The following is a 16,620-nucleotide window of genomic DNA, read 5'->3' on the forward strand; positions in this document are numbered from 1 at the left end:
CTTGTAATTCTCACTAATTGATGCTTGATATGTCTCAGGAAATTAGGCCAACTAGATAACACTGTAAATATTATTAATCCTCCCCGCCTTTCTTTTTCCGTGGCAGGTCTGATGAATTCACAGCAGCTAAAACTGTAATGTGTCAATGCGCTATGCAGCTATACTCTGTATTCCCAGGGCTGCCATGCCGATAAATCTAAGGTTACAAGCATACCACTGTATATTCAAAACACATTCAGGCACAGTGCAGAGAGCTGGGTTAGACTAACCTGAGCAATTTTCACTGAGTTCTGGGTAGAACCACCTGCATGGTATTCAACTTTGTTCCTCTTGACAATTTCTTCAAACCTGAAATACAAAAAAGTTCAGTCAAGTTGCAGTTCACATTCATATCTGTCCAGAGCAATTTATTTTTAGAGTCAAGGGATGCAGTGCATTTATGTTTCTTTGGCTTTATATTCCAAAGTTGAGGACATAACAACCAAAACACCTAAAACATAGATGTTAATGTGAAGAAGCTGCACATTCTAAAATATGAATCATTCAAACACGTCTCCATTAAAATAGCACAGAGGAATATGTCTGTACCGTTGAAAAGGAGGATGTCTAATATTAGTATCACAAAGTCTCCGTCACTAATTCCTCGTCTACTCATGAGGTATGGCATGAGCAAAAGCCAGAAAAGTGTTTTTCCTAAGCATATGATGTCACGGTGAAGTTGGCTGTCTATAAAATGTCATTGTTTGATGAAGTCAATAGAGCTATCATTTTTTTATTTTTTTATCTTCAACTTTTTTTCTCATAATTAGTACATTAATTTCCTTATGTATGATAAAATTCTAATCAATTCCCCCACAACAAATTAGTCGATACAGACTCCAATGGTGAGGGATGTACACGTATAAATGAGATGCAGCTGTGACCACTACGGGGGTGTGAAAATGAGAGAACTCAAATGTACTAACGACGCACAAAGGATTAAGAAGCTGATGAACTTCATTAGATGAATCCCGAGGCCTATTAAACCTTTAGATACCCTCTTTTGTATCCCAATAAAGAGATCATTTTCGCCGCTCAATACAAGATACGGAGTGGGGGTAGAGACAAAGGACCCATGACTTTCCGTGAGATGTAATGTCAAACTGTCTAACTTACTATGCTAAAACACTGTAACATGCATGCTGCCAACATTCTAACCGTATCGTACCAAATGTGTTTAGGCTTTCCAACATAGCAGACATTTGATGAGGTCACCTAACTCTACGACACCCCTCGACACTACAGAACTTTATTTTAGGACCCACATATTTTCTGTTTTAGTTCAGCGGCAGCTCTTTCATCAACCTTGTATCCAGTCACTGTAGCTGGAAAGCAGCTTTCAGCTAAAGAAAGAAAAACCCTGCACCCACACAGACCAACCTATTTTCCAAGCACTAATGTCACACAGACAAATCTAGCGAGAAGCGATTGAGCAAAGCTGAGCATTCCGCGTGTACAACAGTTCTGCTATGACCTGATGAGAACCATACAAAGCATATGTGTGTGTATTCTTCTGGTGTGTTTCTTGAGTTGTGACTTTACAACATTAGTCCAAGCTCTACAAAACCATCTCTCTTCATAGATTAGTAAAGTCTAATAAGACTAGGAGGAGAACTATCACAGAACATGCAAAGCACCAACTGATAGAAAATTTCCTCTATATTTGCCTGTTAGCACTCAAGCTAAAATGTTACTGTAATTTTATTACATCATTACTGCATCACAGGTCAAACTTGTATTTGTACTCTAAACTCCAATTTAAAGACGCAGCATTTTAGCTAACAACTTTCTCCATTTTATTTATCATTTGCACATTTTAACCACTTTTCTTATATTTAAAAAACTATTTTGTCTGTTCTGTTGAATGTTGCCATTGCCTGGTAGGACCATCTACCAACAGTAACAAAACTGCCTCCCTCCAACAGAAAACATCAATGCATTCGTTTGAATCCCGTCTCCCGCTTTGGTACTTGCAGTAATACGTAGCTTTCTATTAAACTGTTGGCCAAATTCACAAATCAAAACAAAGCACTCAAAGTGAGTGACTGAAGCCCAGCTTATGGTTCAAGGGTCTGGTCATAAGATCTATATTGGCAGGTATATTAAGCATAAGGGTTTCCAAAACTCAACCTTAGTGGAACTTTGTTGTTTGATCTTTGCAAACAGAAAAGACATTTAAAGAATAATGTGCATATATGAACATGGCCATGCCTTTCAAGTGTCAACTTTGTGGGCATATTTTTTCCACCTATCAGCTACACCTGCTTCATCCTTTGCTAGAGCAAAAGTGGGGTCAGAGCCAATATCAGCTGACATTAAGCAAGAGACAGGTACATCCTTGGACAGGCTGCAAGTTTATTACAGGAATAACACAGAGAAACAGACAACCGTGCATGCTCACCTTTTTACAATCACCAATAACCTAGTATGCATGTCTTTGGCCACGGTAGAAAGCCTGAGCCCTTGTATATAGTGGGAAAACAGACTCCACACAGGACCACTTTAAGTCAGAAATAAAAAAAAGTGACAGAAGTTTTTGCCCTTGTTCAACTGTGACATTCCAGCTGCAAGCTGTTTATATAAACTGCCAAAAAAGAAAAATAGTAAATCAAGTCAATGGTGAATTTTGTTAAAATGGATGCTTGACCACAGATGTTGCCAGAGCTGAAAAGAGGCAGATGGGTTCTTGATGTCAGCTTGATAAAAGCAAAAGAGGAACACATGGTTACAGTTAGCCATACAGTATTAAAGCAGCATGAGCAGAGAGTTATAACTAAAGAACTTCAACTGCTTCCTCAAAGCGGTGTATTAAATAAAAGGCACTATTCATCTTTAACATGGAAGAAATGAGCAACTATTTTGCATTTCATAGGCTATGTTTTCAGGGCTATTAGAAAAACAAGTTTTACAATTTCCTTGTGTACAAAAGCCTGATAGCCAGACAAATTATTTAGCTAGACTACGTCTGATTAAATGTTTGAAGTCTAACCCATACAGCAAAGTTTTGAATCGACTGTTAACAGACTAAACACAATGAGTTACGAACACAGGCGATTCACTGGGGAATGGGGAGCAAACAATTGCAGAGATTTCAAACATAAACCACAGGAACTCACTTGGGTTCACAGAGAAATACTGAAAGCGGCATTATCCTTTTTGTATTTTCCTATCATACAGCCATTTCAAACATCAATAACTTCGATGCTTAGACGCAATGCGATGCAAAGCTGGGCTCCACTGGAAGATAGAAGCTTATCTAGAAAGCTGGGACATGAATGATGTGTATTCTTCACATAGTTCACAAAAAAAAAAAAAAAAAACAGCCTCCCAAGCGGTTTAGCTATATAAATGTGTCCATCCTGCTAAGGTAATTGACCCAACTGCAGTCAATACGATATGCCATATCATCTCATGATATGCCTGCCTTCTTTTTTCTTTGTATCCTCAGCTGTTCATGGAAGACTGTCCATTTGTAAGCGTGTTTACATCAAGGGAGAAATCAAATGACATACTAAATAGCTCAAGGTGGCCCATACCACTCCCACTGGTGTTGTGTGTAATAACAGAGTGAAAGAAGTGTAACCCCAAAGGGGTCGGGTTATGCTGTGCTCCAAAGCATTTTTGGATTTTTTACAACTTTTTCAGAGGCAGCTTGACTTTCAGTGTTTAAAAGAGACATATCATGTCCTTTTTTCACAAGCTGACACAGTTTTCAGAGGTCTCAATGAAATGTCTGCGACACGATGCGGTCAATATAACAGAGACACAGTACAGCCTCTCCTTTTCCTTCCATTCATTTTCATCTCTACTCAAGCTGATCATTTTAGGGTGAGGAGTGACACCCCCCCTCTTCTGAGATCTGTAGTACTTAATAGCCCTTTGGGCATGCCAACATGCTATGAGAGAGCATACTGTAAGTATGCCTGAAAGATCAGACCACACACCATACTGGAAAATACTTGACTGGGAACTCTATTCTCAAATACTTACATTTTTCTCGCCTGCGGTTCTGCCTTGGACTGTTGGTAGACTAGCAAATCGTCTTTTAAGCAAAGTCTCGTCACGAGATGTGTTTGTGAAAGTTGGTCAAACAGGAACTGTAGAAAGTGACGGCTGCAAGTCAGTTAATGACACCACTGAGAACTCACATAAATCTTCATTGCTCGTTGCTCAATTAGTCACTAACATCAAGAACGGTTCTTCCGTGGGTAATATTTCACCGATGTTTTGATAGCACATCAACGAACACATGGGAACTTGGAATGTCTAACTTCCTGCTGGTAAGAAATGAAAGAACATCAATAAGAAGTCAGATTTCCTTGTTGGGATATAAAACGTTAAACATAACACGGGTGGAGCATTATTAGATAAATTATTTCGTATATTAAATTAACTTTATAACTAATGATGAGATCTGATGTTAATAGAAAATCAAAAGGAAAAAAAGGAAAGAGTACGAGAGGTTGAAGCTATGCAGAGATTATGATAAAGGAGCCAGGATAAACTTGTAGAGTAATGCCAGTTTCCTCTAAATGGTTCACTGAACCATTTATCACTGTTTTTTTGTTTTTTTTAAGTTAGCAGTGACTTCAGACACCCAAATAGATGCTCTCAACCACAGGAAAAAAAAGAAAGTAGTAAAGTAAGTATTACCTTACTTTTACATGTAGTATCTATTGTAGATACTGCCAGGCAGGAGTAATCCGTATGCAAAGTGCACCATGGCTTACCAACACATGTGAGCCAGAGCAATTCAATACTACAGCACAACCTAGTTTAACTAGGCATGGCCGAATTTTGAGCTAGTGTGAAAGTAACTTTATCTGCTTCAAAGAAAGTCTACATATGTCTCAAGGCAAGGGGTCTACCCAGGGCAGAATGTTCCTAATAAAGGAAAAAACTTTCCATGCAAGTGGAAAATATGCGAACCGGGGAAAGAAAAAAAAAAAACTTTCCTGAGACACCTGTTATGACTCCTTGACAAAAGAAGAATTTGAGCACTGTGGGTGTTTATAACATGAAGGCAGCCGAGGGACTCCAGACCCATTTCAAATAGACACACAGCTTCTGAGGATTTGAGCTTTCTTTTTTTTTTTTCTTCCACACTAGAAGTATTTGCTCCACCTTTCAGAGCAGACAGCGTGGGGCCCTGCTCTTGGACGCCTCTAAAAATCCCATCCGAAAAGGAGCAGCTGCCTCAAGACCTTTACACCCTCGAACATCATGTGATCCCATAGTAGTGACACCGTAAACGGCCCCCATGGCCATTTAGGGATAGAAAATCCCTTTCCATCTACTGCAGTCTGAGCTCACTCTGTGATGGGAGGGAGCAGAGGAAAAGAAATTGTTTTGAACAAAATGTCCTTAGCTACTAACCTCAGCTTTTAAAACCTGCTGGTGTTGTTCAGGGAAACAGCAATTTCAGCTATGCACTGCATCCCTCAATCTGTATTATATATGCTTCACATAACTACCAGTGACAACTACCAGTCACTCTGAACTTAAGACACTGTGCAGTTTGTCTCTTACATAGTACATATCTTCCAATATGAGATTAACACGGGTATTTATTTATTCAGCTTAAATTAAGTCATATTCAAAGGAGATAAACCAAGCTACAGGAAATGAGAGTCCTCCTCGAAAAGTAATACCTCTTCATATCCATGGCTTAACACATTCACATTGTTGGGGTAAATCACACAAGTTAAGAACATTGTGTTGTTTACATTCCTGGGAATGGAGCCCCCACCGTTGTTTCCCATCAAGGGAAATGTGAGAGCTTCTAAAGCACCAAAGTGTTCTCTACCATGGGTGAGTCATGAGTTCCTTTTTCACTTCACCAAAAGAAAACAAAAAAACAAAAAAAACAAGCCAAGTAGATTATTTACATGAGGCAATAATTCAAGATTTGCTCTTCTAAGTCTTTTACATGGAGGGCAAAGGGAGTCCATTTAGCCAATCCCTCTTCATTCGTCTTTGATGTTAGCCTATCTCGATAAGACCGGATGAGTGCCCTAAAATCCCTGTCGAGTGATTTCACAGGAAGAACAAGTCTCTGTTAATCAATGGCTAGATTGGATCTGGATCCTCCGGAGTGGTCCGCCTGAAAGTCCTCCCGAGTGTTTGAGTGCACACCAGGGTAATTTATCGTTAATGATCACTGCAGCACCCACTCTCCTACGTGCCGTTCGTTCTTATTTAATTGCCTCGTTCACGTTTAAACAGCTTACAAATCACAAGGACAGGCAGGGAAACATGATCAAACGGCCCCTATCGCTAATCAGGAGAGGACAAGCAAAGAAGTGAGAGTACTGGGGCTTCTTTGCAGCACTCCTCAGGGGATTAGGAAGGAGGTGGGTTGTAGAGGAACAGTAAATTATCTCTGCTTCAACTATAGCAGGCAGGTACATTTAAACAGGCAGATTCATCTTCTCTATCTGACAGAGGCTGAGAGAGAGCAATGCAGCTAAAAAGCTTTGGTAATCCCAGTTTCAACACAAACATCTGGAGTGGAGACAAGTTCCACCATTGATTAGATCCCCCAATCAGTGCGTGCATCCTACACCAGTCTTCCTTGGTAGTCTGGAGGCAGTACAAGGCCTGATGCACAGTAATTGTTTCCATAGGTCAGACGGAGGAAAAACAGCTCAGGGACGCGATGAAAGGGAGATAGAAAGGGTGAGGAATATTGTTGTTTTTCCCCCCCAATTAAATTGTTTGTCAAACCCTTCACAAAGGGTTACGCAGTTTATCTGTTTAAAATCAATACGCTCGTCTCAGTGTGAAGGCTTGTCCCGACACAAGACAGGCCCATTAATTATTCTGTTCTGTGTGCTATTGCTGGGCTGCTCAAGGTTGAGCCTTATCCTTTCTTATTTCAAATCAATAATTATCTTCTACCATGCTCGCGCTGCTTCTCAGAAATAGATGTGCTTTTCACTCAAGGCTTGTAGAGTCTCTCTCTCTGTAGCAACCGGTGAGGAACGCAGAATGAATAGGACATTCTTATCATTGGAACATTAGGGCAGGATGGGGAGAGATGGCAAAGAATGGGGCGCATAAAAGTACTGAGCACAAATGAGTCATGATTCAAACAGCTACTGAGGCCTTGTTCCCTGTCCTCTGACATTTTCTAATAGACTACAGTCAAGGGTGCATATTGATTTGCACAAAAGCATTACGATATTGCTGTCATTCAGGTATCTCAATCCATTTGGGCGAACTCAGCCGAGACAATCCGCCTCGAGTCCCACAGCACAAAAAAATACCACGACTTCAGTCGCATTACAGACTGGATGCGCAATTAATGACTGCACAATTACATGGTCATAATGGGTGAGTAATTGCATTAGAATGCAGAAACAAGAAATGTGCATCCCTTTAATAATCGACCGATCCAGCAGCAGCAACAGCCCATTTGTTGGCATTAACTGAGGACTGCTGTTTGTACTTAATTAGGCTGCACTCAAGGATTAGATGGTGGGGGTGAAATCCGGTCATGGAGGATGAGTTCATATTATTTCCCCTAAAATGTCACAGGTTTTTGGCTTCACGCTGCAGAAGGTGGCGTTGTTTGTCACACTGCACTGTGTGGATGTGGGAGAGAGAGTGTGTGAGGATATGAAAGAGAGAAAGAGGGACACATTGATGGAGAGGAGTGGGAAGAGGGAGTATGTAAGCATGGATGGGGCTTCTGGCGTTCTCTTGAGGATTGAGATTTGAAGCCGGAGCACAAAGCCTTTGAGACATTCCCCTTATCTTGGAGGTTGATACCAGGATCTCGGTGATTCAGAGCGCACCGTGTGAATAATTCCTCCAACACCCCCTACTGTGGGGACCATATGGCCCAGTGTGAACTTTAAACACGCAGGGAGTGTTTCTGCTCACCAGTCTGGCCTAGCATCTCTACCCCCGCACAGGCTAGGTGTAAAGAAACGATCAGCACAGATACTATATCAACTAACCTACATGTATAAGGGCTTCTGCCATCAGTGGCTTTTCCTGTGTGGCTGCTGGGGGATCAAATAGGACTAAAAATAGCCCTGAGCATGCTTTACTGAACTGAACATGCTGTATGTACTGGCTGAGACGCCCACATTTTAATTATAAAACGCTCTTTAAAGGGGGGAGTTGGAGGGAGAGGAGGGGAAGAAGAAGAGGAGGAGGGGGAAGTGCCCACATGCACAGAGATGTAGATTATGTTTGTTACACCCCCTTTGACTTGTGATGTTTCCTTCTGGCACCACCTGCTGGAAGCTGCCATCAACAAAAGAGAGGCATCTGCAGTTCCAGTGAGGACAAGCCTTAATTATGATTGCATCAGCCATCTCTCATGATGCAGTGTGCATTGCTCGCAGTGTGCAGAGAAAGCACCCGCACCACAACACGATAGTTTAATTCAGAAATTAAAGCAGCACAGTGCATGTCTTTAATTCAGAATGCATGTCTTTAAATAATTGTTTTTGAAAAGTTTTCTTGCGTCATAATTCAAAAGGTCTACATCCACATTTCTTACAGTACAGCGCAGCACGTCAGATTTACGCAAGCGCCCCAAATTGTCAAATTTATGCTTATCAATAAAACATTAAGAGCAGCACGGCTGGCAGCTGAACATGTTTCTGATGTCTCAATTACCGGTTGAGTGCCATTAATGTCTGCTCTCTCTTTGGCTCAGAGGTTGGCTGATGGATGCAAGCCCATGACCTTTGTCCTGAGTGGCAGGGAGAGCTGGACACGCTGACCCCCCCAGTGGCCTGCAGAGGTGAGTTTAAGTCCTGTAGTACAGCGCTCAGCCTTAGCAACAGACAAGGGATCTGGGTGCTGTAATGTGTCTACACAGTCAGTCAAGCATGAGTGCATCTCGTGAAGTGGCACCATGGCAAGCACATGCAGCCTCTGCACGCATGCCTGCATGCCAGCACAGACAAACACACACACACCCCACAAGAAGAATCGTTTCTTCTCGTGACATGCAAGGATAGCTCTGCTGGGGGTTTCAAGCACTCTCAATTCACTTCGTTATTTATTAAAAACATAAAAATAAAGAAAGAGGGGTAGAGTCAAGTGTGTTTACAGAGCAGAATCTATCACACACACAAACCCAGGAGCCAGAGTGTTTAGCATGTACTCGGTGAGAGAGGCCTTTGTTGTTTTCTTCCCAGTAAGCAGATTGAGCTGCACAGCAGCAGCAGCAGGGGTGTGTAAGATGTACACAGACAGCAGGGTGTGTGAGTGGAGAGGCACCTCCACTGATCTCCTGTGTCGTGTGATGATGTGTGTGTGATGTGTGTCTCAATCCAGTGCCGATCCCCCTGAGTCAGCCTTGTCAGTGATATGAGCCTCCCACCCTCTCCCTCCCTTTTTCTCCCTTTTTCTTCGCCATCCGGAATGCTAATAACAGCCAGCCACTAACACTGCGGCCCTGAATTATTCATGCAGCAGAGGGTCACACGGCATAATGAGGAGTTTACTCTCATTCTGGATGTGATTGTGACGCTGCTAATCTGCATTTAGCACAGAGAAACAGAGAAAAAGAGGGAGGGGGGACACGGGGGGAGGAGGAAAGAAGATGAGCCCTGATGAACTTAATTGCTGTGAGCAAACAACCTCTGAAAAGAGTCATGCCATCATCCATAGATGAGAAAGTAAACAATTAATTATGATTGGACAGAGGGAGTCATAAAACAAATGTTTGAACAGCACTAATATTCAGGAGCCAGATGATTCCCCCCCCAGTGCAGGGTGAAATAAAAAAGGCTCATGTAACAATGATTCACTAATTTGACACACTAATAGTTATTAGCTCTAATATGACATGGTTAACAATCCCAGGAGGGTTTGAGTGCATGGTGTATTATGAAATGCTGCATATCCATAACTATTTGTAATGCCTAGTTATCCTGAAATAAAATGTCTATTTGCCCAAATTATAATCTCCAGCCGAAAGAGGTGTGTTTTCATCCTGCTGGCATGCTTCCTGTGGAGGCTTCTTGGGGCAGAAACAGCAGGCTGTTGTTGCCACCTGCTGGACATACAAGGTGCATGCCCTAATTCAAAAGAGGGATTTTACAACTAAGAAAAGGGGTGAAAGGTTAAAAATAAATATCCACCTGCAACAAATAAGACAAATTACGAATATGTGTTAATTTATGACAACATCTTAATAAGGATGAAAACCTTTACTATAATATACTTATAAATGAGTAGTTATTTGTGTCATTATCTGTGGCAAAGACATTATGAACACACCGATTACTTAAACACAACAATATAAACTAGAAAAATCCCTACCTTCTAACAACAAAACAGCAACAACAACAAAAATGAACTCTAGTGCTACATCTGACAATATCACCCATCAGAATTTAAGCTGGCAGAGGAAGTCACAAACCAGGTTATGGTTAGCGGGTTTCCTCCCATACCATAGTTTCAAAACACCTCTGAAAAACCGGCATCTATTTAAAACAACCTCGTCAAGTGCAGCTCACTGACCACAGTGGAAATATCCAAGTAAAAGCTGCGACTGCGCATGACGCATGCAGTTACTGCAACATGACCCGGCCACCACAAACGGTGACTGAAATACAAATACTTGGAAGCAACAGCTGGCCTGGGCGGAGGACACAGTGATATGATTCCTGGTATGTTATTGTAACAGCGGTTGGGATTGCCGTACAGGATTTATGAATGAACTCGCTTTCCTTGCGAGTTTGTCATTTTTGCTACCTTACATTTATGTCACTAAAGAATTAATAGATGCAGCCGAGCCCAATGATGCAATGATTTATCAGTTATCTCAACACAAAGACGACACAGCTGTGGCTGATTCTAAAAACAACCACAAAAAAAAAAAAAAAAAAAAGCAAGCATCAACTCCCCAGCCAGTACTAAAGGGGACGTTGATGGTTTCTACTGTACAGCAGACAATTTCTCAGCCACAACAGGATTATATGGGCTCTGCTGTGACTAGATAATTGAATTCAGGAACGACCACAGTGCACTGCATCCAATGATCTCTCTCCCACCAGGGTGATGGGAGGAAAAAATGAATCGTGTTACATGAGATTCAGCAGCGCAACAACAGTGTTAGTTGACTGGTCTTGTAAGTCTACTGAGGCCTTTTTTTGTAATATAGTTTCTTTTTTTTGTCACTGTCATGTTTCAGCCAAGTTCATCCTCCAGTTTGTAAATAATCCCCTGATAAATGACACTGTAATTTGGGATTTTATTAGAAAGAAAACTGAGGCTCATGTTGCAGCATTTAAAGCTTTTTATAGAATTTACATAAAACCCTGCACGTTTATTGTGATATAAAGGTATGGACAGAATGACGAGCGTGTGTGCTATTGGAGAAGACATGCATTGAAATGCATTGTGATGGGAATTAACCACCAAAGCAGCATGTTAATCCTGCCCTGACCTTGTGCAGAATGTGGAGAGAACAGTGTCTGTGGGGCTAAAGATAACACCGCAGCCTTTGTGCTGAAGGAGAACAACACTGCTGATGATGCTGCTTTGTGTTGCCAGCACAGCCGCCACCCAAGGTCACATGTGCTTTTGTAGCGTAACGAGACCTGACAAGGTAGCCTATTGTAAGGTACGAACAACCTGATGTCCTGATCTGTCTTTATATTGCATATGGAACATTTTGGTGCTCCATGGTTTTGGAATTACTGAGCTGTGATTTCCTTCAGATTTTAAATGCATTACAATGTCATTTCTACATTTCTACAAAATGTAAAAAAACAAAAAAAACATGAATACTTCACTTCTTTTGTGCATGGCCGGCTTTTCCACCAAACTTCCTGGAAACAAAAACAAGACTTTTCCTGTTTGGTCTTAGGAATTTCCCCGCTTTAAGACATTTTACTACCAAAAAGAAAAATGCTTTAATAGTACCAATAAATTGACCTAAATCTCTGTACATGTTAAGGATGTCGAAGCTACTCCCTTTAATTCAATACAGTACAAAGTAATAAAACATGGCTCAAATGTTTGATACTATATGATCTATAAATGACTGCTCCAGGGTGCTGACTGAAGTTTAACAGGAGGAATGTGGGCATAGAAGGTGTAAGAGCAGCGCTAAGACTTTTTCAGTTCCAAGACTGAGGGGCACTTAAGAGGGATAGCTGTCAAAGATTTTTGATAATATCCTTACAAGGAAAGGGAAGATAAATGCTTACAAGAAAACAAGGGAGTGGGTGCTGGGGTTTCAGGTTTAATCTATTTTTCTTTCTTTTTATTGTTCAATGAAATGCCCTCCATGTGTTTGTTAGATAAATGCACAATATGTTAATGAATGCACATTTAATCTTTGTTGATCCATAGGAAAACTGTAATGCTTAACAGCAGATAAGATTGTGGTTATCACATCTGGCAGATACATCTGAACAGGAGTGACATGTTGATCTACAACACTTGATCTATAACAGCCTATATGTTGCACGTTGGTAAGACTGCAAGCTATTTCTGAATATTACATACAGCATCAATAAAAAATACAAATGTTCTTATCAGTGAAGTCCTCACAGAGGCTACAGCTGTGAGACCGTCCGAGCACGACTAAAAAAGCCATCTTGCTTTGAAATTACAGCTCCAAAATAGCACAAAAATAGAAAATATAATTTAAAAAAATAATCCAAAATAGCTCCTCCGTGGAACTCACGGAGGAGGTTACTGATTCCCATTGTCAGTTATCTAGCAATATAATCTGGTTAAATGACTAAACACATCACTAGAGACAATTAAGTTTTAGCCATAAAAAAATTCAGGATGAAGCTAAAAACATTGAATTTTTTTTAAACTGTAAAGGCAATTAAAGATAATTTAATCCATCCATCCATTTTCTATAACTGGTGAATCCACACCGAGACAAACAGCCATGCACACTCACTCCTATGGTCAATTTAGAGTCACCAATCAACTTAACATGCGTGTTTTTGGACGGTGGGAGGAAGCCAGAGTATCCGGAGAGAACCCTCATTTAATCATTACTTTTACAAACATCTCTGTGATTTACTGTGATTTACTAATCAGTGTAAAATCATTCAATCCTTTAGACCTCAAAGACAACTCAAACACTTTCCTCTCGCCATCATCTCACTTGCAAATAGTGCACTAATAACCAACACAGAAAAACTCCCTGCAAAGACACCATCTGCACTGCATTAAACAAAGGCAGAATAGTGTGGTCAGGCTGGGCCACTTTATCTATATTGCTGCTGTTTACCTTACTTTTGAAAAGTGTGAGAGGCAACATTCGGGAACACGCATGCACATTTTTCGGGCCTGGTAAGGTTGAGGAGGTGGGTTTGGAGAGGAAACTCACATGCTTTGCCTGGCTAAATGAAAAATAATCATGTACACAGGTTAAAATGCAGGTAAAAAGCATGTGTAGATCCACCTTTATGTGGATATGATATATATGATATATATGATAGGCAGTGATACATTTAGAGGCTGTTGGGTATAGTTCATCACAGTTTCAGTTTCAGAAAAAATGTGTGCGTGTCAAGTTCTAAAGCTCACACTTACCCAGGCCTGACTTATGGCTTGGCTATTTTGAGCACAGCTAACAGTGCCAGGATGAATGACCAGTGTATCCCTTATTTGGTTTCACAAAATTTTAACACTATGCATTACAGTACTGACTGATTACAGTCCAGTATACATGACTCACAAGGCTTTGTGTTGGTCTTCAGCGAGGATCTGGTCATTTGGCTTCAGTCCAAACCTTTGAGGAAAAAAAAAAAGTAAAAGGTAAACAATGTGACTGCGATTTGTCCATTTTAGAAACAGAAATGAGATGATATAAGTGAAAACAAATCAGCTGTTTCGACTTACTTGTCAAGGAAATCTTTGTCCACAACAGCTGAGATGTCAAGCAAGGGATTCCCCATCCCAAAGAGCATGTTTTCACTGCGAGGAGACAAAAAAGCATTGTATTGTGTGCACTCCCACTGAGCTGCTCTCCACGATCAGAGAAAGGAATCTGCTGTGATACAGGAGATCATCTGTTTGTAATTCATCTGCTTGAACTGATGAAATTTAAGGATGGGACAAACCCATGTTTCACTTATGGCTCTGTTACCCAAGACTTATTCTCTGCTCAGTGTGTCAACAACATAAGAGAAAACAAAGCAACAGAAACCTGTGCATGTGTAGATATTAGTCAAATGAAAATCAAGAACTTTGCCACATTGAAAAGATGAAAAATAAAGGATTATTGTGCCTCTGCTTTCATATATAGAGATTGGTATCTTAGGTCTCATCCTTTTAGAATAATGCATTATTTGACAAACGCTGCTGTGTCAAAGATGAGAAATCTTATTCTGTTCGCACCACCCTTTTATCTGGAAATTCTAAGCAATAAGAAGCCATTGTGGCCAAAGTCTATTCCTGGTCTACACCTTATCACAGGTTAACCAAAGACACAGACGGAGTAAACATCTGATTCAAAGTACTATCAATAACTGTCAAACCTTTTAAGCAGCAGTTTGGTTTTGTCCATTTGTATAAAAGATGTCAAAACAGTGTTTTCAACCAGCCTCTTAAAAGACAAGCAGTAAGGTGAGCACGTTTTTTCAAAACATCAATCATAACAGCAGAATTGCTCGCTGTGGAGACACCGGTGGATATCATCATTTGGATCTCACCTTGGTGTTGGCATGATGTAAAAAAAAAATCAGCAGATGATTGAATTAATAACAGCTTCCTGCTCTCTGTCAAAGCAGCGTGCTTTCTAACTCCAGAAACTGAGGCAGCTCTTTGGCCAACCCTGACACATTGGTGGAGGAAGTAGGCGGGTCTTACTAGTTCTTGGGCATATGATTGGCTACACACATTCCAATTACTGAAAGGCTTTATATGCTGCATTCGACTATAGGGGAAAAATTGGAAAAAAGGAACCCTGTTACACCATCAGCACCTCGAGCGGGAGGTTACTATACAAAGAATATATAACTTGATACTCAAGATTATTCCCTAAGGTCGAGCAACACTGCTTTAGAGCCATCTTAAAATACACGTTTAATAGCCAGGTTTGTCCAGTTTTATGTGCCTCAGTCGCTGCATCTCCTCTTCGAAATATTTGCCATTTCAGAGGTGGGTTTCCTCGGTCGTTTGAACGCCACACGGTTCACTTTGTGTAGTTTTTTTCAATGTCAACAAAACCTTAGCCGCCTGCCAGCCCAACGCTGCAGCTGTTAACATTATGAATAATGATAATGTATATTCGTGTTATTGAACTCATTAAGGATAAACGGGGAAACTGGTTTAACATTTTCGTTGCAAGAAATTTTTTGTACATTTGGATTTCCTCTTTTCGTATTATACATAACTTAATGTATGCTAAGTTACATAATTAAATCTGTTGTGTTACGGTCACCTACTAATTTTGACGTTTTGACATTAACTGCAACGTGTTACACTTTATGAAACGTGCTCTTAATTCTAACTTCTAAACAAACGATAAAGTTTGTTTCATGCTTGTCAAGTGTTGTCACGACTTCCCCCATTCAAAATACAGGCATTAGTATCATTTTAGACATCAGCTATATCATTTCTCCCATATGGTCTATCTTTCTTTTGTTTTGTTTTTCTTTTTTTAAAGACAGTTACAGCTTGGATCATTGTAGCGACAAATCATGTGATGAACCCCACTTGTCTTGCTAGCCGTGATCTGTATGGTTATGACCAAGCATTATGTAAATAAACGCTGACAGCGGTTAAACTTGAACGCTTTGAGCTGATGTTACGTTCAAAGGTTCAAGCTCACTCTGCACCTCCAGCTGACAGTTAACACAACACCAGAGACGTTAGCTTGAATTAATAGCTAGCTACAGCGGCTAGCTGTGCGGAGCTCATCGTACAGTTTCACAAAATCACCAATCGGTCATTACCGCAACGTCGTTATCCTTCCTGTTGACGTGTTCGCTCCTTCGTTAGACATTTTTCTTCAAAAGCTGCAACGTAACCTTTTGATAGTAGCTGAGCCTTCAGAGCCTCTGTTCTCGGACGGGAAGAGTAGCAAAAGACAGCAGCTTCCTATATCCTTCAAATGATGGTGAAGAAATTGCTCAACCGCCTGCAACCCAAAGAGAAAATTAGCGATGGTGTTTGGGCAGATGTCCTTATCATCTAGTCATTTTGACTTGTCTGGGCCAGTGTGCATTGAGCTTCCATAAAAATATTTGACGTTATCGCGGTTTCTGTCCTTTCCCAGTGGTTCGGTTACATGAAATTCCGTCTCACGTGCAGCCCATTTAAAAAAGATGAGATACGGTACCTTAGATGTAGATATGCAATCATAAGGAAACTCGGAAGTACCAGGCTTGCATGTATATTCATGGGGTAAAAACAGACCACAATCGATGCGTCAGCAAGATCCTCAAGGGCCCCATACAGTGTCACCCATGTGTTGTTGGAGGTTCCAAAACAGTGTGATATTCATCATTTAGGTGCAGTTTTCTTAACTGTCAACAAGCTTTAGAAAAAACAAAACGATATGGATGGCTAGATAATAAAATATGTCAAGATTTTTTATTAATGTGGTTTGGGTTAATTACCCCTTAAATTAAG

General features: G+C 40.7%; 1 protein-coding gene across 4 annotated transcripts in view; it reads right to left on the reverse strand.

Annotated features, from left to right (window-relative positions):
- Window positions 1–16,408, reverse strand: part of LOC140278117 (adenosine kinase-like) — a 116,392-nt gene extending 99,984 nt beyond the window's left edge. The window contains exons 1-5 of one of the 4 annotated variants that reach the window (XM_072373050.1): window positions 16,328–16,408; window positions 15,942–16,126; window positions 13,885–13,959; window positions 13,721–13,774; window positions 270–348 (exon numbers count right to left, since the gene is read on the reverse strand). In XM_072373050.1, the coding sequence (XP_072229151.1) occupies window positions 270–348; window positions 13,721–13,774; window positions 13,885–13,959; window positions 15,942–15,991 (258 nt within the window). In that variant the 5' untranslated portion in view covers window positions 15,992–16,126; window positions 16,328–16,408. Of the gene's footprint in view, window positions 1–269; window positions 349–13,720; window positions 13,775–13,884; window positions 13,960–14,696; window positions 14,795–15,941 lie in introns of those variants that run through there. The other 3 variants (XM_072373052.1, XM_072373049.1, XM_072373051.1) reach the window with 3 other exon arrangements.
- Between the last annotated feature and the right edge of the window lie 212 nt (window positions 16,409–16,620).

The sequence above is a fragment of the Leuresthes tenuis genome, unplaced genomic scaffold (genome assembly GCF_036924035.1).
Source record: "Leuresthes tenuis unplaced genomic scaffold, fLeuTen1.0.hap1 SCAF_20, whole genome shotgun sequence".
Taxonomy (NCBI): domain Eukaryota; kingdom Metazoa; phylum Chordata; class Actinopteri; order Atheriniformes; family Atherinopsidae; genus Leuresthes; species Leuresthes tenuis.